General features: G+C 53.3%; 1 protein-coding gene across 4 annotated transcripts in view; it reads left to right on the forward strand.

Annotated features, from left to right (window-relative positions):
* The window catches only part of SH2D3C (SH2 domain containing 3C), a 580515-nt gene that overhangs the window by 414166 nt on the left and 140463 nt on the right, over nucleotides 1–25886 (forward strand). Inside the window, exon 1 of one of the 4 annotated variants that reach the window (XM_069609129.1) lies at nucleotides 12660–14113. The exons of 2 other annotated variants lie outside the window; for them this stretch is intronic. In XM_069609129.1, the coding sequence (XP_069465230.1) occupies nucleotides 14033–14113 (81 nt within the window). In that variant the 5' untranslated portion in view covers nucleotides 12660–14032. Of the gene's footprint in view, nucleotides 1–12659; nucleotides 14114–25886 lie in introns of those variants that run through there. One more of the 4 variants, XM_069609130.1, reaches the window with a different exon arrangement.

The raw sequence follows: 25886 nt of genomic DNA on the forward strand, positions 1-25886 counted from the left end.
GGGGTGGAACTAGCTGCAACTTCTGGCGGGATACCCGTATGTGATCAGCGTCCAGTCGGTATTCCTTGAGTAAGGAGGAGTGAAAAACCGGATGAATACGGCTCAGACCTGGTGGCAATTTGATTTTGAAGGCTACTGGATTAATTCTTTCTAATATGGGGAAAGGACCCAAATACCGAGGGGACAATTTGGAAGGTCGAACCCACTTCGGTAGGAATTTTGTGGAAAGCCATACCTTAGTCCCCATTCCCCATTCAGGAGCCTTAAGCCGATGACGGTCTGCCTGTTGCTTGTATGTATGGAGACTCCTCTCTAGACTGAGTTTAGCTGTCTTGTGTGCTTCTGCAATATCTGCCAAGGTGGATTCCACAGCGGGGGAGTTGCTTAAATTAGTGAAGGTAGGTAGAATAGACCGAGGATGAACCCCGCGGGTGCAATAGAAAGGTGTGAGCCCTGTAGCGGAATGTCTGGTGCTGTTATAGGCAAACTCAGCCATAGAAAGAAGCTGAACCCAATTGTCTTGCATTTGATTACTATAGCATCTAAGATACTGCTCAAGGGTTGCGTTGAGTCTCTCTGTTTGGCCATTTGTCTGGGGATGGTAGCCCGAGGAGAGGGCACGTTCAATACCCAGACGGCCACAGAGAGCCCTTCAAAACTTTGAGATGTATTGGCTGCCACTATCTGAGGTGCTTTTTATCAGGAAGACCATGTAAGTGAAAGATATCTCTGGTGAAAACTTCAGCCATCTCGACAGCTGTAGGTAGGCCTGAAAGAGGGGAGAAATTAGCCATCTTAGATAATCTACCATCACCATTATGCAAGTGCAGTAATTCGACATGGGGAGTTCAACAATGAAGTCAGTGGATATGTGACCCCAAGGATGCGAAGGGATTTCCTGCTGATTGAGGAGCCCAAAAGGTTTGCCTGTAAGGTTCTTGGACATGGCACAAACTGGACAGGATGAAACATAGGCCTGAACGTCTCTTTTAAGATTTGGCCAAAAGAAGGTTCTTCCGATACGTTTGGTGGTGTTCGATTGACCTCTGTGACCAGCAGACTTGCTGTCATGACACCAGCTTATAATTCTTTTGCGAAGGCCACCCGGAGGTATATACAATCTGTTTTGGTAGAACCACAAACCCTCCTTTGTTTGATAAGCATGAGAGGAAGCAAGTCTTGTAGCCTGGGGTTCGGAATTCAGGGCTTCCTTGACTTCTTGAAGAAAGGTGCTGATTTGAGCCACAATGAGGTTCCGGGGAAACATTAGTTGAGGAGAACCGACCTCAGCGATTCCAGCTTCCTTGCGTGAAAGAGCATCTGCTAGAATGTTTTTTGAACCCGGGAGATATGTTACCAAGAAATTATATTGGGCAAAAAAGTGGGCCCATCGAGCTTGATGAGAGTTTGAGCATTCCATGTATTGAAGAGCCTTGAGATTCTTGTGATCTGTGCGGATAACAAAAGGATGTGTAGCTCCTAAAAGGAGGTGACGCCATTCTTCGCAAACCTGTTTCATAGCCAACAATTCTTTTTCAAGAACTGAATAGTTCATTTGACTGGTTGTAAGGGTCCGAGAAAGGTATGCGACAGGATGTTCCACATCATCCTTAACTTGGAGGAGAGCAGCTCTGATGGCTGCCGAGGAGGCATCGGTCTCAACAATGAATTGCTTAGACTGGTCCGGTTGCTGTAATATAGGAGTTAAGCAAAACAGGAGTTTAAGCCGTTTAAAGCCTTCTTCAGCCGCATCTGACCATTTGAAGGGCCCAGCACTTCTCTTTAGTAAAGAGGTTATGGGTAGCACAGTATCTGAGAACCTTGGGATAAACCTTCTGTAGAAGTTTGCCAAGCCCAGGAATCGTTGGACCTCCTTGATGGACGATGGAGAGGGCCAATCCAGAACCGCAGAAATCTTGCTTGGGTCCATTGAAATGACTTGTTCCGAAAGAATAAACCCCAAATAGTGGATAGATGGTACACCAAATTGGCATTTCTCGGGTTTGGCTAACAGTCTGTTCCTCTTTAGGCAGTCTAATACAGTAAAAACGTGTTGTTCATGTTCCTCCTTGTTGGCTGAAAACACCAGAATATCGTCTAGATAGACGATGAGCGACAAAAACAGAAGATCAGAGAATATGCGGTCCATAAAGCGCTGAAAAACTGCTGGGGCGTTGACCAGACCGAAAGGCATCACCCGATATTCATATAGTCCATAGGGTGTACGAAATGCGGTCTTCCATTCATCCCCCTTGGCAACGCGCAGCAAATGATAAGCATTACGAAGGTCAAACTTGGTAAAAACCTTAGCCCCTTGCACGGCCTCTATGATGTTTGTGATTAGAGGCATAGGGTATCGATCTCGGATGGTAACCTTGTTCAACCCCCGATAGTCTATGCAAGGTCTCAGGTCTTTGGAATCCCTCTTAGCGATGAAAAATAGAGGGGCTCCCGTGGGAGATTTAGAGGGTCGTATGAGACTGTTATGCAGATTAGTGTCGAGATTTGTGCGTAGGGAGCTTTTCTCAATTTGAGACAAGGGATACATGCGGCCAAACGGAACCAAAGCATTAGGTACTAGGTCAATTGAACAGTCCTCAGGTCGATGTTGTGGCAAGGCAGCAGGTTTGATCTCTGTGAAGACCTCCTGGAATTGGGCACAAAGCGGCGGTAATGCGTGCACACTCAAGGAGTCTGAGATGATAGAAGAAGCGGGTACTACTCTGAGTAAGACGGTAGTGGAAGGCATTGCTGTTTATAGTATTCTGACTCAAAGCTCAGCTGGTTAGGAACCCAATTAATATGGGGGTTATGTTTTCTGAGCCAAGTAATCCCCAATATTACCGGTAAATGAGCCGCCCTTATGATGTCGAATCTCAGGGTTTCTACGTGTTGCAAGATCTTGACTTTGAGATCCTCTGTGGTCGGAGTGATGGATCCTGACGATAGCGGGGTACCGTCCAAGCCTTCCACAGTCTGCCCTTCCTTGCGTGCTAGTCTCCTTAGGCAAACCTTATCAGCCCACAGGGTGTCCACGAAATTCCCTGCGGCACCACGGTCAAGTAGGGCTAGGGTCTCCACCTGTTGATCTCCAATATCCATACTGATGTTCACCACCATGAGCCTGAAATCCTCCTGAGGAGCGCTGGTGGATACAGATAAGGAAACATAGGGACTGGAGGAATTGAATGAACCCCGGACTCTCGTCCCTTTTAGAACCGGGGTGATTCGTTTCCCGAACGACATTGAGGCAATTCTGTGCAATCTTTAAGTAGGTGCTGATCGGAGCCACAATAAGCACATAGTCCTCTCTCTCTTCGACGCATTCTTTCTTCTGAGGAGAGTGGTGCACGAGTTGTTCCGATCTGCATGGGTTCCTCTCAGGATGGAGACGGCAAAGAAGTCAAGGCAGAAGATGGTTCGGTATACGAAGAACTGCCTCTGTAGTGACGCCTCTCATTTCGTCTCTCTTGAAGACGGTATTCAATCTGCAATACAGCTGACAAAAGATCGGAAAAAGATGTAGGCCTGGGAGATCTAGCTAGTTCGTCTTTTATATCCTCCTTAAGCCCCCTTCGAAAATATGTCATACTGAGCTGGCTCGGGCCAACCAGCTCCCGCGGCCAAAGTGTTGAAAGTGGTAATATAGGAAAGGAGGTCTGAGGACCCTTGACGAACGTCTAAGAGATTTTCACAAACTGTGTAGGTCATTTCTGGTCTCTCAAAGGTCTGCTTAAGCAGGGTCTGAAAACCCCCATAATCCTGTAATATGGGATCTACTCCTGTGACTAGAGGAGTGGCCCAGGCTAATGCATTGCCGGTCATATTGGAGTTCTAAAACCCGACCTTGGACTGGTCAGTCGAAAACATCCGAGGTGGGAAAGTAAAGTACACTGTGTCAGCTTCTAGAAACTCCTTTACCTTCTTTGGTGAGCCATCAAATTTACCTGAAGATAATGGCATGGGCTGGAGTTCCGGAGTAGGTTGTTCTCTGTTGGATATCAGTTGCTTGAGAACAACATTTTCAGCCTTAACAGTTTGCAATTCCTGGGAAAGACCTTGCACAGCCTTCCAAAGTTCCTGAACTTTCTCCTGAAGTTGCTCCGGCGTGGCCATATTAAGTGTGGTCATTGCAATCTGTCCTATTTCCCCTTGTTGCTCGCTTGGTAAACTCTGGCAAAGAGTTTGAACCTCCCCACTCAACGCACCACTCTCCTCCTGTAGAATCAGGGTCCGTTACTTTGATGCTGTGCCGATGGACCAGATAATCCTTCTCCTTTCTTGAAGTCAGCGACCTGACACGGTTAGAAGCCGTGATGTACCACTTAAGGACCACACCACGGCCCCAGCCCCGGGAACAGGAAATGTAGGAGGAAAGAGCCCATAGGCGGAAAAAAACCTCCTAGATGTTCTAGCGGTGCTGGCCGTACGAGGGGGCGCTGTATGCAACCATGGACTGATGTGAAAATCCTGAAGTCAGCAGCAGCCCAGTAAATGGGGGAGAATGCGTGGCTATATTAACAGCAAGGATTGCAGGACAAATAGCCAGAGACTAAACAGAAACTCAGGAGAAGAAGGAGAGAGGCAAATGGGAAAAATCACAGAAACTTCCAGGAAAGTTAAATCAGACAACCTGCAGCGGAAAGGGCGAACCGGAAGGGAGAGGAGAGGAGGCGAAGAGAAAACAGTGAGAATAACCAAAACGAAAAGGAAAAAGAGAGAGAGTGCTTCGGAGCGAAGCGAAAGCAAGGAAAACTAGCGTCTCACCGCAAAGCTACAAACGGCTGGCAGAGCGGTTGCAACAAGCCAGCCGCTGGGAACACAGGAAGGAAGTACTCCCAGCGGTTGCGCGGAGCGGTCAGAGAAGAAAAGACTAGACCGCTGCAAGCGAACGTCGCCGAACGTGATGGATAAAGCAATGGCGGCCCCGCCGCAACCGCGGCAGCCTCCTCCATCTGGAATGAATCATGACAATGTGGCCCAGTCGTGCACTGTCAAATCCTCTGTAGTAGGTATGTCCGTTAAAAAGGTATCAGGGTTCACTGTTTTACACGAAACCCCATGAATATGGAGTTTAGAAATAATAATCTCATATGCCAAAGACCTTTGCGTAGTTAAGGTAGACTTTGACCTTTCTAAAATGGCAAACAACGAATGTTCCACGTACAACGTTACTGAACACCTCATTGCAATCGTAGAACTTTTCTCTATTGCAAGGGCAGCTGCTGCTGAAGCTTGTTCGCACGCAAACTGCCCTTGCATCACTGCATCCAAAGTACCACTATAGTAGGCCAATGGCTTATGGCCCATAGTGCTTTTCTGCGTCAACACTGCTGTCATAAAATGCCCATCTGAATGTGAAAACTAATAAAATTTCTGTGTATAATCTGGGGTGGCCAGTACAGGTGCCGAACTAATGACTTCTGTTAAGTCGTCAAACTGTCTGATCATTTCAGCTGTCCACTGTAACTTATGGTCCTTTGTCTTTTGTACTTCCCTAATGCCCTGTAGAAGTGGTCTTGGATCCAGGCCCTGCAGTAGTTAGACAGGTCCAGAAACTTCTGCAACTCTTTAACTGAGGTCGGTCCGGGGGTTGCACGTACTGACGCTGCCCTGTATGGTAGTATTCTCTTACCATTTGCCGATATGAACTGCCCCAAATAAATTACCTTCTGTTGGCAATATTGCTATTTGGCCTTGCCAACCTTGTACCCTTTACATGCCAACAACTGTATAAGTGCAACCGAGTACCTTCGACAGTGCTATTCACTGTCACTATACACTAGCAAGGCACCTGCATTTTCACGACATCGGCATGCAGTATTCTGTTAAATATGTTCGGCTTTCGCAATACCCCTGAGGTAATCTAGTGTTTTCAAACTGCATCTGAGCATGTGTAAATGCTGCGAGGTTCCTCGATTCCAGGTGGAGTGCAATAGAAAAAAATTCATTTTTCAAATCCACTACAGTAAAATATGTGGTTTCTTTGGGGATGCTGCATAAAATTGTCGCAGGATTTAGAATGACTGGAAATTCTTTCTGCACCACATCATTTAGGAGGCGCAAGTCCTGAATCATTCTCCAATTGCCCCGTTAACAGGATATATTGCTGTGTTACATGGGGACGTAGATGGCACGATAATCCCCCGGTCCAGTAGGGCCTGTATTGTCAATCTAATACCCTAGTCCGCCTCTCTTGATAATGGATATTGTCTTACCCTGGGCAGCACCGCACCTGGCTTTAGTGTTATACGCACAGGGGTTAGATATTTCAGTAATACTACATCATGTGGATTTGTAGTCTACAACTGTGAAGGCACGTGTTGTAAATCTTCATCGAAAAATAGGGATGGAGTTAATGCTGCCATTACAGGACACTGCACTCTTCAGTACTGCATCATTATGTCACTTGGGATGCAGATCTCTAGTATTATTTCCCCTTCTTTGTCATTATTCCCAAACAGTTTGTCACCCGTCATCTTTAGCTGAACTATTGGATCTACACAAAGCACTGTGTGCCACTCACACCGTCCCTATCCATTCCCAATAGGACAACCCTCTTGTCCGAAACCAACAACCCCTGTAGGTCCAGTGATAATATCGTTCATGCCACCACCTTGGGTGCCATTGCCAGACGAAAGATAAAATCAGTGGGTACTCACTAACACTGTTTGGCAATTTGGGGCACCGCCTTCAGAAGCTCATGTAATACCCTAAATAAGCATGTCTAGGTCTACAGGGATCCTGCACACTACCACCTCCCTTGCCATTGTGTGTATTATCAACGTTGCCCTCATGGCACACATTCCAGGCATGGAACGGACTACACCATGATCTGTAAAAGATATAGGGCCTCATTACGAGTCCGGCGGTAACCGAGGCGGTAAAACCGCCTGGTTACCGCTGGACTTGTATTACCATTCCGCCTCCGTGACTCCCGGAAATGCCAGGGCATTACGACCCTGGTGTCCCGGGAATTCCGGAGGTGGAATTCGGTTAATCCCCATTCCCATTGAGTCCGATAAGACTCAATGGGAATGGGGAAGTGGAAACACCGGCACCATCTCGTGATGGTGCTGGTGTTTCCACGTCCACCTGCAGGCGGGCGGTGTTAAACCTGCCAGGTCAGACCTGGCGGGAACATCACCTCCCGCCTTCAGGGGTCGGGATCGGGCGGTCCGGAACTAACAGTGGCGGTGGGTTTACCGCCACTGTTATTTCCGGACCACCCAACCTGTAATGAGGCCCATAGTCATGTTTAACTTACCGAGCAGGTCCCTGCCCGGTAAATTGACAGGGGAACTCTCGGAATATAGTAAGGGCGCCCGTACTACCTTCCCTCCCACCTTCACGTCTAACTCCTCATTGTATGGAACCTTGGAAATAGCTCCAGATAATCACTGCACATCAAGATACTTTCCTGAAAGTGGAAACTTTCCTTCCATGATACATGATTTGGTTGCACCAGAGTACACCATAAATATGAACTGCTTATTTCCTATCTCCGCCCCTACCAAAGGTTCCTCTTCAGGGTGTGTAGTCGTCGACAACACCGGAAACGTGAGTGCTCTCTGTGGGCTATCCTAATCAGGATACGTGTTTGTTCCAGGGAACGAGAAGGGGCTACCTCCTACTATTGCTGCTCCCCCAAAGGGAGCAGCATCCCCACCTGATACCCTGTTCACAGCGGCAGAACTGCCCTTCTGTTGTGGCAGGTGCCGCACTTGTGTGTCCGGTGATTGGGGCTGCTCATTATAAGTTTGGTATTGCCCTTGTGGATACTCTTGATTCTGATATCCTTGACTCTGTTGTGGGTACCCTGGTCCTTGGGGTCCTTGGGACCCTTGGAGCCCTTGGCCCTGTTGCTGTGGCCCATAATTATACCCCACTGCAGACCTGCTCCTACATTCCCTTTGCAAAATGTCCCCACCTTAAACAATTCCAACATTGAGACTGTCCAAACCACCCCCCCCTGCATCCAAATCCTCCTCCTCTTACTCCTCAAAATCCCCCTCTTCCTCGCTGCAGCACTCCTTGCTGCCAGTGTGGGCCAGGGCACTGATTCCCCCCACCCCACAATCCTTGTCCTCTTTCAGCCCAGAGCACCGCAAATGTTGCACTCACCCCTTGCTGGGTACTCTCTGTTCCCTCCCCCTGTACTGACGTCGATACAGGCACCTGGACTGCTACCGTTGTCAATTTTTACTACAGCAATTTTGCTTCTTCCCCCTGACGCCTTTGGACTGTTTCCCTCTGCCGCTCCTTAATCCTTTTACAATGATGCACTATTATATTCTGTATTTCCAGCCACCCCTTCGCCTCAATACCCACGATGTTATCCAATGCCTTCTGCAAGTCCGTAGGAAAACCCCTCTTTACGATAAAATAGAAAAATGATATTGACTGATCCCACGGCCCTCCCATCTCAGCTCTCCAATTCTCTTGCATTTTAAGAATAAATCTAGCTGGGTCCTCATCATCGCCCATATTATACTACATCAAAGGCTGTAAATCAGGGGTATCAGGGAAGGCCCTTCGTAATGCATCCCATACCAGTGCCCTCACTCCATTGAATGGTGCTCCATAATGTGCATCGTCCCCAAGGGTTCTTCCCGGGTATCCGGCCTTAACCCACACGTCCCTAGCCTGATCCCGAATTACGGCATCCAGCAGGCTCTTAAGATCCCCTATTGCAGTCTCTACCTCTCCTGTCCCCTCCCAGGCCCTCTGCACTGCATTGGCCTCTCACTTCATCTCTAAAACTCAGGACATCCTGTCCTCGCTCTCCTCCTCTCACCTCCCTCCCTCCCTTCCCGGCTCTTCCTCTGGCCCTTCTGCAGTCACCCCTCCTCCCTCTTTCTCTGCCTTTCCACTTTTCTCTGCTGACGAGGTTTCCAGACAAGTCCGATCTATGAAAGTCTCGTCTGAACAGGTTCACCCCTGTTCCTCCAAAACTATCAAGGACCACATCGACTCCCTGGCTCCTGCCCTGGCTGACTTTTGCAACCACTCCTTCGCCTCTGGAGTCTTCCCTTCCCCCCTCAAGCACTCCCTTGTGCACCCTCTTCTCAAGAAACCCTCTTCCGACCCCTCCTGCCCGGCTAACTATCGCCCTATCTCCATCACTCCCTTCCTGGGCAAGCTCCTGGAGAAACTGGCCATCTCCCAGCTTAACCTCCATGCTGAATCTGTTGGTAGTCTTCATGACCATCAATCTGGTTTCAGAGCTGCCAGAAGCACGGAAACTGCTCTCCTGAACATCTGTGAAGACCTGCTCTTGAACCTCGATTCCGACACTCCGTGTGTTCTCATTCTGCTCGATCTCTCCTCTGCCTTTGACACTGTCAACCATGCCATCCTGCTCAACCGTCTCCGTGAAAACCTTGGTATCACTGGTCAAGCTCTGGCGTGGCTGACCTCTTTCCTTTCAAATCGACCCTCCCAGGTCCAACTGGGGTCCTTCCTCTCCGACATCTTTTTCTCCACCTGTGGTGTCCCCCAGGGATCTAATCTCTCTCCCTGGCTGTTCAACCAGTATCTGGCACTCCTTGCCCACCGCATCGCCGCTCTCTGCCCTAATTTCCAGTGCTATGCGGACGATACCCAGCTCATTTTCAGGCTACCCTCAGCCTCCCCCTCTCCTTCCCTCATCTCTGACTGTCTGTCTGATATCCAGGAATGGTGTGCCGCCAATGACCTCTGCCTTAATGCCAGTAAGACTGAGATTCTACTCATCGGTACACCCACTCCCTCCTTCCCTGCAGCTCTCTGGCCTGCCTCCCTTGGCCCCCTCCCTGCTCCTACCTGCAATGCAAAAAACCTTGGGGTCATCTTCGACTCCACACTCTCCTTCTCGCCTCATATTTCTGACGTTGCTAAGAAGTCACACTACCAGCTGCACCTCCTCAGAGGTATTCTTCCCTTCCTCTCCTTCCCCCAGAAGCTCACTGTCTCCCGAGCCCTGGTTCTCTCGAAGCTGGATTACTGTAACAGCCTCTATCTTAATCTGCCTGCCTCCACTCTCCGCCCTCTGCAACTCATCCAGAACAGAACTGCGAGACTTGTCCTTGGCCTCAAGCCCAGGGACCGTATCTCTCCAGGACTGAAATCTCTACACTGGCTCCCAGTGGCTGCGAGGATAAAGTTCAAAACCCTCTGCATTGTCCACAAGGCCTTCTGGGGCCTGGGTCCTAAATACCTTCAACTCTCTCTTCCCAAATATCTTCCTTCCCGAGCCCTTCGCTCATCCGCCTCCAACTCCCTCAGGGTCAGCCGCTTCTCGAAGCAACGAGCTGGGGGTAGATCTCTCTCCGCGGCAGGGGCCTCCCTCTGGAACAGCCTTCCTGCCTCCCTGAAACTTGAGGAGAACCATCTCCGGTTCCGGAAGCACCTCAAAACCTTCCTCTTTGCTTCTGCTTTCTCTCTCCCTCTCCCCTGCTGAACAGCTAATATTCTTCACTGAAACTGCACTGATTCTGCAACTGGACCACTCTTAACAGCCTCGGTCCTGGGCCCAGTCACTCTCCACTTGCACTGATGCCCTGGAACCCCTCTGCACTGCGGGACTGTCTCTGTATCCCTACAGCCCCCCCCCCCTTTTCCAGCACTTGTTCTGCACTTACCTTGCACTTGCCACCAGCTGGCCCTATTTATTTATTACTTTACGCCACCTACCTTGTACTGCACTTCCCCCCTCCCCTTCCCCTTGCACTTTTCCCCCTCCCCCACCCCTGCACTTGCGCGATCTGAATGACACCTGGCCTAGTAGGATCGTTGTCTGTCTCCCCTTGTTCCTCCCCTCCCTGCCTCGTCGCGCCTTGAAACACCTGTGTATAGGCGCGTTACAAATGCCATATCATATCATATATCATACCCCTGCTGTTTGCTTTTCAAATTCGTATATCCACTTACTCGCCCCTGCTGTGAGCTGCAGGGGGCCTTAATTAAATTATTCTTATCCATTTGGGGCCAGGGCACATACTGTGTTCCCCCTGCCCCCTTGTGTATGAGGGGCATCTGCATATTTGCTCTACTTCCCGCACCCATCTTCATGACTCCTCTTTTCTTTACTACTGCCATTCGGCCTGCCCTGTTCCTCAACCTGCCCCCACCCACAGACCGTTTACTTGGGAGGTATTTTCAGCCGCCTCTTCACCCCCTTCTCCTTTACTCTGATCCTCAGTAAACATATCAGCATCCCCTTCCTTCACAATCTCTCCCAATACCGTATTCTCCTCTCCCAGGATGATCCACCCCCCTTGGCTTCTTTCCCTCTCAACACCTACACGTCTTATTCCTTCAGTGTCCATCTTAAGCAGCACTTCCCCTGACTTCCATTCTCCAGACCCTTCTCTTGATGCACTTATATCTCTCACCGTTCCTGGGGATGTCTGTATTCTTCTCAGTTCTGTTAGTAGTCCTGCCAACCTATCCTAGAAAGTCCCTAGACCTGTAACCCGCCGATGCTGGATCTTGGGTGAGCCACCTTCCCCCTCCAGCCTCCAAATCTATGCATTGCTTGGGGCCTAAGCCCCCTGCTCTCAGTACTGCTTGTTGTCTGGAGTCCTTTCATTGGCTGCCTTACCCCAAAGGTGTGTGTTTTGACATGCGCCCGCACCTATAGGCCCCACCCAACACTTAGGCCATGTCCCCTTGTTAGAGCCCCCTCAGTGTCTCATGCCACTTAAAATCATGATTAAGAATTAGGGTGCATGTCAGCCTCATGTGCAGATACAGTGTGTATGTGTGTCTTGAGGTGCAATACTGGTGTGTCTGTACCAGGGTGCATGTCTCTTGAGGTACCAAGAGGGTGTTTGTCGATGTGTGCATAGTGTGCACTGTGCATGTCTCAGAGAGCGCATGCACGCCTCTCATACCGCATGTGTGTGTCTGTGTATGAGTACACCAGGGGCGCAACGAAACCTATATCTCGAGGGGGTCTAACCCTTGAAATGTTGGCAGAGGCACTAACTTCAGAGACGGTGGGGGGGCCAAGTTTATTTGTGTGGGGGCATCTAACTTCTTTACGCATTCTAGTGAGACTATTCTAGTGCAGCGTCAATGTTACAAGCAGTTAACTCTCTCCTTCACGTCTGGAAGCACCCACTTAAAGACTGGTGTGAGAGAATGAGCCGCCCCCTGCCCTCTGGCCCCTCTCTACCCGCCAGTCACTCCCCTGGCATGCAAGTACTAACCCCAGATCGCGAGACTTATGCATATGAACGCAGGTGCTAACAGTAATTGCCTTTGTTAACAGCGAAGTCCAGGCGGGCGCCGTTTAACATCGGTGTCCTGTTTTGTCCTCCATGGCCCTGTGGGCCAGCCAGCCCGTGTCTCCCTGGGTGAAAGGGTGTGCACACGCTGCGTGCACTCGCTGCACGCGCTGAGGTGTGCTGTGCACCCCTTGCCCGCTTCCATACCCCCGTACCGGTGATGCTTCGGCCTCTGCTGGACCCATCGCTGCCCTGGATGAGGGATGCTGGAAAGCAGCATCCGGCTCGGCCAATGGGGAGGCCGATCTGCGTATCCAATAGGAGCAGTGCTCTGCGCAGCTGGTCCCCATTGACTGGCTCCGCCCCTGCATCCATGAGGTGGATGGATGACGGAGGTGGGGTGCAGGGGAGGGGGCATCGATTGAATTTTCATGGGTTTCCGGGGAGCCCCTCCCCCTCTCTCTGACAAGGGATGAGGTAATCCGTAATATCACAGCAGCAGCGTGAAGCGGAGCGGAGGGGAAGCAGCGGCACCGGCACCGCCGCACCTGCCACAGGACACCGGCACCGGCGGACAGCGAATAGCAGCGCGGCACCCCGGCCAGCGCGAGCAGAGGCAGCAGGAACACGGAGCCCATCCTGCAGGGCTGCGCCTCGCCTGTGGGGACCGGACCCGGCGTGTGAGGACCGGACCCTGCCTGTGAGGACTGGACCCTGCCTGTGAGGGTCGGACCCAGCCTGTGAGGACTGGACCCTGCCTGTGAGGGTCGGACCCAGCCTGTGAGGACCAGACCCTGCCGCCGAGGGTTGGACCCAGCCTCTGAGGACCGGACCCTGCCTGTGAGGACCCGATCCTGCCTGTGAGGGCTGGACCCTGCCTGTGAGGGTCGGACCCAGCCTGTGAGGACCAGACCCTGCCTCCGAGGGTCGGACCCAGCCTCTGAGGACCGGACCCTGCCTGTGAGGACCCGATCCTGCCTGGAGGGCTGGACCCTGCCTGTGAGGGCTGGCCCCTGCCTGTGGGGACCGGACCCAGTCTGTGAGAACCAGACCCTGCCTGTGAGGGTCGGACCCTGCCTCTGAGGACCAGACCCATCCTCTGAGTGCCGGGCCCTGCCTGTGAGGACCCGACCGAGCCTGTGAGGTCCGGACCTATGCTGCGAGGACCAGACCCATCTTCTGAGGGCCGGACCCTGCCTGTGAGAACCGGACCCATCCTCTGAAGGCCGGACATGCCTGTGAGGGCAGGACCCTGCCTCTGAGGACCAGAGACTGCCTGTGAGGACCAGATCCTGCCTGTGAGGACCGGACCCTGGTTGTACGGACTGGGTCGTCCAATGAGAGCCATATGGCGCTGTGAGGGGCAGAAGCTGATTGTGAGGGCCAAACATTGCTCACCTGTGAGGGCTGTAGCCCTCCAACAAGGACCGAGAATCAGGCATTTCTGGTAAGGACCAGACGCTGGTTTTGAGTAGGACGCATGCCTCAAAGGAATAGACATTGTGAGGGTAAAATCGTGGGTGCGAGGACAACACCCGCACTTTGAGGAAATCACACTACCTGCGATAACAGCACCATAACTGTGAGGAGAGTACCCTTCCTGTGAGGACGGTACCCTTCCGGTGAAGAGAGTACTCTTTCTTTCTGTACCATTGCAGCGTGCACCAGACTCTGTGAGGACAGCAACATTCCTGCGAGGAAAGAACCCTCCCCCCGCCCCCCTGTGAGGGCAGCATCTTTCCTGTGAGGAGAGAACCCTCCCTGTGAGGGCAGCTTCTTTCCTGTGACGGCCAGGCCCTGGATGGGGAAACCCTGACACCATGACGGAGCGGTGCAGCCTCTGGAGGGCGCTGTCTGCGGCGGCATGCTGCTTCTACCGAGGGTCCTTCATGCAGGTACAGGTAAGGAGGGCCGAGGGGGGGAGGCGGGCATCTTCCATATAAGCACCGTGGGACATGGCACTGTGCACGCCTCAGCACACGGTGCGGGGTGCACGAGCTCTCTGTGAGTGGAGCATGTGAGTGGAGTGTGTGCTCATAGCGTGCAAGGTCTGTGAGGATGCTGTGAGAGGACTTCGTGTGGGCAGTGTGTGTGTGTGTAGACAGGGTGCAGGATGAGGCAGCACTGTGTAAACACGCTGCAGGGCGTGCAAGCATACGGTGGGGGGGGGGGCTGAGCACTGCACGTGAGACCCGAGTATGAGTACAGCCTGCCTGCAGCATGTGTGCAGTAAGGCCCAGAGCATGGGGAGCAGTGTTTCTGAATACAGAAGTAGAGTGTGTAATCACTGCACGTGAACAGCAAAGTGCAGAACGTGTTAGCGCAGGGTGTAGGCTGTGGCGTGTGAGGGCACTGTGTGTGAGAAATGCACGCGGGGGATTAGGTGTGAGCACGACAATTGCGTACCACAAGTTCCAGAATGCTCGTGGGCACTGTGTGTGAGCACTCGGTACACTGTTACTCCTGTGTGTGTGTAGAGTGCCCGGCCACTGCATGCGAGGGAAGGTGGAGGCTGTATGGGAGTGTGAGCATTGTGTGTGCACGGCATGCTCTACAGAAGGGGAACGAAGGGTACACGCCCCCTTGAAGCCCTCTCACCCACATGGGTCTTGTATATCTCCTGAATGCACAATGGGCGCACGTGCAAGATGCAGGGTGTGAGTGCAAGCTCGGCGGTGCAAGATGCAGGGCGTGGGGGCAAGCTCGGCTGTGCAAGATGCAGGGTGTGGGGACAAGCTCGGCGGTGCAAGATGCAGGGTGTGGGGACAAGCTCGGCGGTGCAAGATGCAGGGTGTGGGGGCAAGCTCAGCTGTGCACGATGCAGGGTGTGAGGGCAAGCTCGGCGGTGCAAGATGCAGGGCGTGGGGGCAAGCTCGGCTGTGCAAGATGCAGGGTGTGGGGGCAAGCTCGGCTGTGCACGATGCAGGGCGTGGGGGCAAGCTTGGCGGTGCAAGATGCAGGGTGTGGGGGCAAGCTCAGGGGTGCAAGAGCACGGGGTGTGAGTCCTGCAGCGCAGCATAGGGTGGGTGGGCACTGGTTGCAGGGCACGTGAAGACGGCTGGTAAGGACAGGCTGAATGGTGTTCAATCACCGGCCAGTTTGCCTGGACAGGCCATGAACATAAAAGTAGGACTGGCGTTTCCCACGGGCTGCGATGCCTGTCGGGGGGGTTGAGGGGGTTGAGGGGGCTGATTCCAAGATACACAGTTTGGGACTCTTCTATTGTACTTTTTCGAAATATCCATTTGATAAAGGGAGGGGGGGGGGGGGCAAATAGCACCAATCATAGTCCCTGGCTGCTCTGCATAAAACACGGAGCATTTTGGGAACATCAGAATGAGCACAGATCGTTACATTTGGCGAGTGTTGCGTAAGTGCATAACATGCCTTCGGCTGGTGCTGCTTTCCCTTTTCACAACACTCGCACTAACATGTAAGGGCTTGTAGCCATGAACCCTGTATACCCCCTTGGCCAGCGTAGAGTATGGATGTTATGGTAAAATGGCAGTAACGCCTCTTTTGCTGTTTGCTGCGATGATCTCTTCTCTTTTCAAATTGGGCAGAGGGTTCTTAAAGGAAAGCAACTTTTGGCAAGCTTGAACCGATGGCTCACTTCCCAGATAGTCCAGGCAAAACTGGGCTCTCTGGTCGCCCTGCCCGCCAGACGCTGGCACAGAGACTTGATACATATTTGCTCTGCTGAGGGACCTGGGCTCAACGCTTCCAGACTGTGCCACAAGGCTCTGTTGGTCCCGGGCTCCAAACAATGAACGAGTCTGGGCCCTGGCACTAGTCCTGGCATCCTGCACCACTCCTGCCATCTGGCACCAGTCCTGGTATCTGACACTAGTCCTGGCACCTGGCACTAGTCCTGGCATCCGGCACCAGTCGTGGCATCTGGCACTAGTCCTGGCATCTGGCATTAGTCCTGGCATCCGGCACTACTCCTGGCATCCGACACTACTCCTAGCATCTGACACTAGTCCTGGCATCCGGCACTACTCCTGGCATCCTACACTAGTCCTGGCATCCGACACTAGTCCTGGCATCCGGCACCAGTCGTGGCATCTGGCACTAGTCCTGGCATCCGGCACTACTCCTGGCATCCGACACTACTCCTGGCATCTGACACTAGTCCTGGCATCCGGCACTACTCCTGGCATCCGACACTAGTCCTGGCATCCGGCACCAGTTGTGGCATCCAGCGCTAGTCCTGGCATCCGACACTAGTCCTGGCATCCGGCACTAGTCCTGGCATCCAACACTAGTCCTGGCATCCGGCACCAGTCCTGCCAACGAGGTTTTAGACTTCTCAGACTAGTCCATCGCCAGACTTCTCAGACTAGTCCATCGCCAGACTTCTCAGACTAGTCCATCACCAGACTTCTCAGACTAGACAATCCCCAGACTTCTCAGACTAGTCAATTGCTAGACTTCTCAGACTAGACAATCCTCAGACTTCTCAGACTAGTCCATCGCCAGACTTCTCAGACTAGTCAATCGCCAGACTTCTCAGACTAGTCAATCGCCAGACTTCTCAGACTAGTCAATCGCCAGACTTCTTAGACTAGTCCATCAGCAGACTTCTCAGACTAGTCAATTGCTAGACTTCTCAGACTAGACAATCCTCAGACTTCTCAGACTAGTCCATCGCCAGACTTCTCAGACTAGTCAATCACCAGACTTCTCGGATTTGTTCATCGCCAGACTTCTCAGACTAGTCAATCACCAGACCTCTTAGACTAGTCCATCAGCAGACTTCTCAGACTAGTCAATCGCCACACTTCTCTGACTAGTCAATCACCAGACTTCTCAGACTAGTCATTCGCCAGACTTCTCAGACTAGTCAATCGCCAGACCTCTCAGACTAGTCCATCACCAGACTTCTCAGACTAGTCCATCACCAGACTTCTCAGACTTGTCCATCACCAGACTTCTCAGACTAGACAATCCTCAGACTTCTCAGACTAGTCAATCACCAGACTTCTCAGACTAGTCAATCGCCAGACTTCTCAGACTAGTCAATCACCAGAATTCTTAGACTACTCCATCAGCAGGCTTCTCAGACTAGTCAATCGCCACACTTCTCAGACTAGTCAATCACCAGACTTCTCAAACTTCTCAGACTAGTCAATCACCAGACTTCTCAGACTAGTCAATCGCCAGAATTCTCAGACTTCTCAGACTAGTCAATCACCAGACTTCTCAGACTTCTCAGACTTGTCAATCACCAGACTTCTCAGACTAGTCAATCGCCAGACTTCTCAGACTAGTCAATCACCAGACTTCTCAGACTAGTCAATCGCCAGAATTCTCAGACTAGTCAATCACCAGACTTCTCAGACTAGTCAATCACCAGACTTCTCAGACTTCTCAGACTAGTCAATCACCAGACTTCTCAGACTAGTCAATCACCAGACTTCTTAGACTTGTCAGACTAGTCAATTACCAGACTTCTCACACTAGTCAATCACCAGACTTCTCAGACTAATCAAGCACCAGACTTCCCAGACTAGTCAATCACCAGACTTCTCAGACTAGTCAATCACCAGACTTCTCAGACTAGTCAATCGCCAGACTTCCCAGACTAGTCAATCACCAGACTTCTCAGACTTCTCAGACTAGTCAATCACCGGACTTCTCAGACTAGTCAATCACCAGACTTCTCAGATTTCTCAGACTAGTCAATCACCAGACTTCTCAGACTAGTCAAGCACCAGACTTCTCAGACTAGTCAATCGCCAGAGATCTCAGACTAGTCAATCACCAGACTTCTCACACTAGTCAATCACCAGACTTCTCAGACTAATCAAGCACCAGACTTCCCAGACTAGTCAATCACCAGACTTCTCAGACTAGTCAATCGCCAGACTTCTCAGACTAGTCAATCACCAGACTTCTTAGACTACTCCATCAGCAGGCTTCTCAGACTAGTCAATCGCCACACTTCTCAGACTAGTCAATCACCAGACTTCTCAAACTTCTCAGACTAGTCAATCACCAGACTTCTCAGACTAGTCAATCACCAGAATTCTCAGACTTCTCAGACTAGTCAATCACCAGACTTCTCAGACTAGTCAATCGCCAGACTTCTCAGACTAGTCAATCACCAGACTTCTCAGACTAGTCAATCGCCAGAATTCTCAGACTTGTCAATCACCAGACTTCTCAAACTAGTCAATCACCAGACTTCTCAGACTTCTCAGACTAGTCAATCACCAGACTTCTCAAACTTCTCAGACTAGTCAATCACCAGACTTCTCAGACTAGTCAATCGCCAGAATTCTCAGACTTCTCAGACTAGTCAATCACCAGACTTCTCAGACTTCTCAGACTAGTCAATCACCAGACTTCTCAGACTAGTCAATCGCCAGACTTCTCAGAATAGTCAATCACCAGACTTCTCAGACTAGTCAATCGCCAGAATTCTCAGACTAGTCAATCACCAGACTTCTCAGACTAGTCAATCACCAGACTTCTCAGACTTCTCAGACTAGTCAATCACCAGACTTCTCAGACTAGTCAATCACCAGACTTCTCAGACTTGTCAGACTAGTCAATCACCAGACTTCCCAGACTAGTCAATCACCAGACTTCTCAGACTTCTCAGACTAGTCAATCACCAGACTTCTCAGACTAGTCAATCACCAGACTGCTCAGACTTCTCAGACTAGTCAATCACCAGACTTCTCAGACTAGTCAAGCACCAGACTTCTCAGACTAGTCAATCGCCAGAGATCTCAGACTAGTCAATCACCAGACTTCTCAGACTTCTCAGACTAGTCAATCGCCAGACTTCTCAGACTAGTCAATCACCAGACTTCTCAGACTTCTCAGACTAGTCAATCGCCAGAGATCTCAGACTAGTCAATCACCAGACTCCTCAGACTAGTCAATCACCCACTTCCTAGTCCTCTTATTCTCTCTTTTGCCACTCTGCTAAGCTCCTGGGAAACGTGGGTGGCCATTGAATGCATATTTGTGACTTTTGTGGGGCAAATGAGATCAGCAGGAGTCCTCGTCGCCCAGTGTGTCCCCCCTTCCCCACTACGCTGCTAGTCAATTCAGTGATTCATAAAACTGACGTCCAACTCCCCACACTCAGGCCAGCCCTGCCTTTCCGTGATAATCACATGACATGGGAGAACCCCCAACTCATACTAGGGAAATGGGTGAAAAAGTGTGACTACAAACAAGGTGGGGTCTGCACCCCGCTCTCCTCCTCCTGAGTAGACTGTTCCAAGGCCTTGCACTTGCCTGCACTCAATAAAGCGCCCCCTGAACTCGGGGCCTCCATTCAGTGGCCCCCCGACTACATGACTCACAGACTGGTCCTAACTTCACGTGGAGCCCAGGGCCTCGTCCCACATGCACTTCACCTGGAGCCCAGGGCCTCGTCCCACATGCACTTCACGTGGAGCCCAGGGCCTCGTCCCACATGCACTTCACCTGGACCATGGGCCTCGTCCCACATGCACTTCACGTGGAGCCATGGGCCTCGTCCCAACCGCACGTCACGTGGAGCCATGGACCTCATCCCACATGCACTTCACCTGGACCATGGGCCTCGTCCCACATGCACTTCACCTGGAGCCATGGGCCTCGTCCCACATGCACTTCACCTGGAGCCATGGGCCTCGTCCCACATGCACTTCACCTGGAGCCATGGGCCTCGTCCCACATGCACTTCACCTGGAGCCATGGGCCTCGTCCCACATGCACTTCACCTGGAGCCATGGGCCTCGTCCCAGATGCACTTCACCTGGAGCCATGGGCCTCGTCCCACATGCGCTTCACGTGGAGCCATGGGCCTCGTCCCACATGCACTTCACCTGGAGACATGGGCCTTGTCCCACATGCTCTTTACGTGGAGCCATGGGCCTCATCCCACATGTACTTCACGTGGAGCCATGGGCCTCATCCCACATGCACTTCACGTGGAGCCATGGGCCTCGTCCCACATGCACTTCACGTGGAGCCATGGGCTATGTCCCACATGCACTTCACCTGGAGAATGGAACTCGTCCCACATGCACTTCACGTGGAGCCATGGGCCTCGTCCCACATGCACTTCACGTGGAGCCATGGGCCTGATCCCACATGCTCTTTACGTGGAGCCATGGACCTCATCCCACATGCACTTCACCTGGACCATGGGCCTCGTCCCACAAGCACTTCACCTGGACCATGGGCCTCGTCCCACATGCACTTCACGTGGAGCCCAGGGCCTCGTCCCACATGCACTTCACCTGGAGCCCAGGGCCTCGTCCCACATGCACTTCACCTGGACCATGGGCCTCGTCCCACATGCACTTCACCTGGACCATGGGCCTCGTCCCACATGCACTTCACGTGGAGCCCAGGGCCTCGTCCCACATGCACTTCACGTGGAGCCATGGGCCTCGTTCCACATGCACTTCACCTGGACCATGGGCCTCGTCCCACATGCACTTCACGTGGAGCCCAGGGCCTCGTCCCACATGCACTTCACCTGGAGCCCAGGGCCTCGTCCCACATGCACTTCACCTGGACCATGGGCCTCGTCCCACATGCACTTCACGTGGAGCCATGGGCCTCGTCCCACATGCACTTCACGTGGAACCATGAGCTTTGTCCCACATGCACTTCACCTGGAGAATGGGACTCGTCCCACATGCACTTCACGTGGAGCCATGGGCCTCTTCCCACACGCACTTCACCTGGACCATGGGCCTCGTCCCACATGCACTTCACATGGAGCCATTTGCCTTGTCCCACATGCACTTCACGTGGAGCAATGGTCCTCGTCCCACATGCACTTCACCTGGAGCCATGGGCCTCGTCCCAGATGCACTTCACCTGGAGCCATGGGCCTCGTCCCACATGCACTTCACCTGGAGACATGGGCCTTGTCCCACATGTACTTCACGTGGAGCCATGGACCTCATCCCACATGCTCTTTACGTGGAGCCATGGGCCTCGTCCCACATGCACTTCACGTGGAGCCATGGGCCTTGTCGCATATGCACTTCACCTGGACCATGGGCCTCGTCCCACATGCACTTCACGTGGAGCCATGGGCCTCATCCCACATGCACTTCACGTGGAACCATGAGCTTTGTCCCACATGCACTTCACCTGGAGAATGGGACTCGTCCAACATGCACTTCACGTGGAGCCATGGGCCTCTTCCCACACGCACTTCACCTGGACCATGGGCCTCGTCCCACATGCACTTCACATGGAGCCATGGGCCTCGTCCCACATGCACTTCACATGGAGCCATGGGCCTCGTCCCACTGCACTTCACATGGAGCCATGGGCCTCGTTCCACATGCACTTCACCTGGACCATGTGCCTCGTCCCACACGCACTTCACGTGGAGCCATGGGCCTCGTTCCACATGCACTTCACCTGGAGCCATGGGCCTCGTCCCACATGCACTTCACATGGAGCCATGGGCCTCGTCCCACTGCACTTCACCTGGAGCCATGGGCCTTGTCCCACATGCACTTCACGTGGAGCCATGGGCCTCGTCCCACCTGCACGTCACGTGGAGCCATGGGCCTCGTCCCACATGCACTTCACATGGAGCCATTTGCCTCGTCCCACATGCACTTCACATGGAGCAATAGTCCTCGTCCGACATGCACTTCACCTGGAGACTTGGGCCTTGTCCCACATGTACTTCACGTGGAGCCATGGACCTCATCCCACATGCTCTTTACGTGGAGCCATGGACCTCGTCCCACATGCACTTCACGTGGAGCCCAGGGCCTCGTCCCACATGCACTTCACGTGGAGCCATGGGCCTTGTCGCATATGCACTTCACCTGGACCATGGGCCTCGTCCCACATGCACTTCACGTGGAGCCATGAGCCTTGTCCCATATGCACTTCACCTGGAGAATGGGACTCGTCCCACATGCACTTCACCTGGAGAATGGGACTCGTCCCACATGCACTTCACGTGGAGCCATGAGCCTCGTCCCACATGCTCTTTACGTGGAGCCATGGGCCTCGTCCCACATGCACTTCACGTGGAGCCATGGACCTCATCCCACATGCTCTTTACGTGGAGCCATGGGCCTCGTCCCACATGCACTTCACGTGGAGCCATGGGCTTTGTCCCACATGCACTTCACGTGGAGCCATGGGCCTCTTCCCACATGCACTTCACGTGGAGCCATGGGCCTCGTTCCACATGCACTTCACCTGGACCATGGACCTCGTCCCACATGCACTTCACATGGAGCCATGGGCCTCGTCCCACATGCACTTCACATGGAGCCATGGGCCTTGTCGCATATGCACTTCACCTGGACCATGGGCCTCGTCCCACATGCACTTCACGTGGAGCCATGAGCCTTGTCCCACATGCACTTCACGTGGAACCATGGGTGTTGCCCTACATGTATTTCACCTGGGCTATGGGCCTCGTCCCACATGCACTTCACGTGGAGCCTTGGGCCTCGTCCCACATGCACTTCACGTGGAGCCATGGTCCTCTTCCCACATTCACTTCACGTGGAGCCATGGTCCTCGTTCCACATGCACTTCACGTGGAGCCATGGGCCTCGTCCCACATGCACTTTACATGGAGCCATGTGCCTCGTCCCATATGCACTTCACGTGGAGCCATGGGCCTTATCCCACATGCACTTCACCTGGGCTTCCTGCTTTCATATGGGTCCCAGACCCTGCTGCACACTGGCAGGGCTTCTAGGCTTTCCTGCTGCACATGGGCAGGGCTTCCCTGTGTTCCTGCTGCACACTGGCAGGGATTCCCGGCTTTCCTGCTGCACACTGGCAGGGCTTCCAAGTGTTCCTCCTCCACACTGGCAAGGCTTCCCTGCATTCATATGGGTCCCAGACCCTGCTGCTCACTGGCAGGGATTCCCTGCTTTCATATGGGTCCCTGACCCTGCTGCACACTGGCATGACTTCCCTGCTTTCATATGGGTCCCAGACCCTGCTGCACACTGGCAGAGCTTCTCTGCTTTCATATGGGTCATAGACACTGCTGCACACTGGCAGGGCTTCCTGGCTTTCATATGGGGCTCAGACCCTGCTGCACACTGGCAGGGCTTCTCGGCTTTCCCGCTGCACACTGGCAGGGCTTCCCTGTGTTCCTGCTCCACACTGGCAGGGCTTCCCTGCTTCCATATGGGTCCCCGGCCCTGCTGCTCACTTGCATGGCTTCCCTGCTGAACACTGGCAGGGGTTCCCGGCTTTTCTGCTGCACACTGGCAGGGCTTCCCTGTGTTGCTGCTGCACACTGGCAGGGCTTCCCTGCTTCCATATGGGTCCCAGACCCTGCTGCACACTGGCAGGGCATCCCTGCTTTCATATGGGTCCCTGACCCTGCTGCTCACTGGCAGGGCTTCCCTGCTTTCAAATGGGTCCCAGACCCTGCTGCGCACTGGCAGGGCTTCCTGCTTTCATATGGGTCCCTGACCCGGCTGCACACTGGCATGGATTCCTGCTTTCATATGGGTCCCAGACCCTGCTGCACACTGGCAGGGCTTCCCTGCTGCCATATGGGTCCCAGACCCGGCTGCTCACTGGCAGGGCTTCCCTGCTTTCATATGGGTCTCAGACCCAGCTACTCACTGGCAGGGCTTTCCCTGTTTTCATATGGGTCCCAGACCCTGCTGCACACTGGCAGGGCTTCCCTGCTTTCCTGCTGCACAGTAGCAGGGCTTCCTTGTGTTCCTGCTGCACACTGTCAGGGCTTCTGGCTTTCATATGGGTCCCAGACCCTGCTGCACACTGGCAGGGCTTCCTGCTTTCATATGGGTCTCAGACCCTGCTGCACACTGGCAGGGCTTCCTGCTTTCATATGGGCCCCAGACCCTGCTGCTCACTGACAGGTCTTCCCTGCTTTCATATGGGTCCCAGACCCTGCTGCACACTGGCAGTGCTTCCCGGCTTTCATATGGGTCCCAGACCCTGTTGTACACTGGCAGGGCTTCCCGGATTTCCTGCTGCACACTGGCAGGGCTTCCCTGTGTTCCTGCTGCATGCTGGCAGGGCTTCCCTGTGTTCCTGCTGCACACTGGCAGGGCTTCCCTCTTTCCTGCTGCACACTGGCAGGGCTTCCCGGCTTTCCTGCTGCACACTGGCAGGGCTTCCCTGCTTTCATATGGGTCCCAGACCTTGCTGCACACTGGCAGGGCTTCCCTGTTTTTCTGCTGCACACTGACAGGACTTCCCTGCTTCCATACGGGACCCTGACCCTGCTGCACACTGGCATGGCTTCCTGCTTTCATATGGGCCCCAGGCCCTGCTGCTCACTGGCAGGGCTTCCCTGCTTTCATATGGGTCCCAGACCTGCACACTGTCAGGGCTTCCCGGCTTTCATATGGGTCCCAGACCCTGCTGCACACTGGCAGGGCTTCCCGGCTTTCCTGCTGCACACTGGCAGGGCTTCCCTGTGTTCCTGCTGCACACTGGCAGAGCTTCCCTGTGTTCCTGCTGCACACTGGCAGGGCTTCCCTGCTTTCATATGGGTCCCAGACCCTGCTGCACACTGGCAGGGATTCCCGGCTTTCCTGCTGCACACTGCCAGGGCTTCCCCGTGTTCCTGCTGCACACTTGCAGGGCTTCTGTGTGTTCCTGCTGCACACTAGCAAAGCTTCCCTCTTTTCTGCTGCACACTGGCAGGGCTTCTCTTCTTTCATATGGGTCCCAGACCCTGCTGCACACTGGCAGGGATTCCCGACTTTCCTGCTGCACACTGGCAGGGCTTCCCTGTGTTCATGCTGCACACTGGCAAGGCTTCCCTGCATTCATATAGGTCCCAGATCCTGCTGCTCACTGGCATGGCTTCGTGCTTTCATATGGGTCCCACACCCTGCTGCACACTGGCATGGCTTCCTGCTTTCATATGGGTCCCAGACCCTGCTGCACACTGGCAGGGCTTCCAGGCTTTCCTGTTGCACACTGGCAGGGCTTCCTTGTGTTCCTGCTGCACACTGGCAGGGCTTCCCTGCTTTCATATGGGTCCCAGACCCTGCTGCACACTGGCAGGGCTTCCCAGCTTTCATATGGGCCCCAGACCTTGCTGCACACTGGCAGGGCTTCCCGGCTTTCCTGCTGCATACTGGCAGGGCTTTCCTGCTTCCATATGGGTCCCTGACCCTGCTGCACACTGGCAGGGCTTCCCTGCTTTCATATGGGTCCCAGACCCTGCTGCATACTGGCAGGGCTTCTTTGCTTTCATATGGGTCCAAGACCCTGCTGCACACTGGCAGGGCTTCCCGGCTTTCCTGCTGCACACTGGCAGGGCTTCCCTGCTTTCATATGGGTCCCAGACCTTGCTGCACACTGTCAGGGCTTCCCGGCTTTCCTGCTGCCTACTGGCAGGGCTTCCCGGCTTTCCTGCTGCACACTGGCAGGGCTTCCCTGCTTCCATATGGGTCCCTGACCCTGCTGCACACTGGCATGGCTTCCTGCTTTCATATGGGTCCCAGACCCTGCTGCTCACTGGCAGGGCTTCCCTGCTTTCATATGGGTCCCAGACCCTGCTGCACACTGGCAGGGCTTCCCAGCTTTCATATGGGTCCCAGACCTTGCTGCACACTTTCAGGGATTCCCGGCTTTCCTGCTGCACACTGGCAGGGCCTCCCTACTTTGATATGGGTCCCTGACCCTGCTGCACAAAGGCAGGGATTCCCTGCTTTCATATGGGTC

The sequence above is a fragment of the Ambystoma mexicanum genome, chromosome 8, assembly GCF_040938575.1.
Source record: "Ambystoma mexicanum isolate Mex_15411 chromosome 8, UKY_AmexF1_1, whole genome shotgun sequence".
NCBI lineage: Eukaryota > Metazoa > Chordata > Amphibia > Caudata > Ambystomatidae > Ambystoma > Ambystoma mexicanum.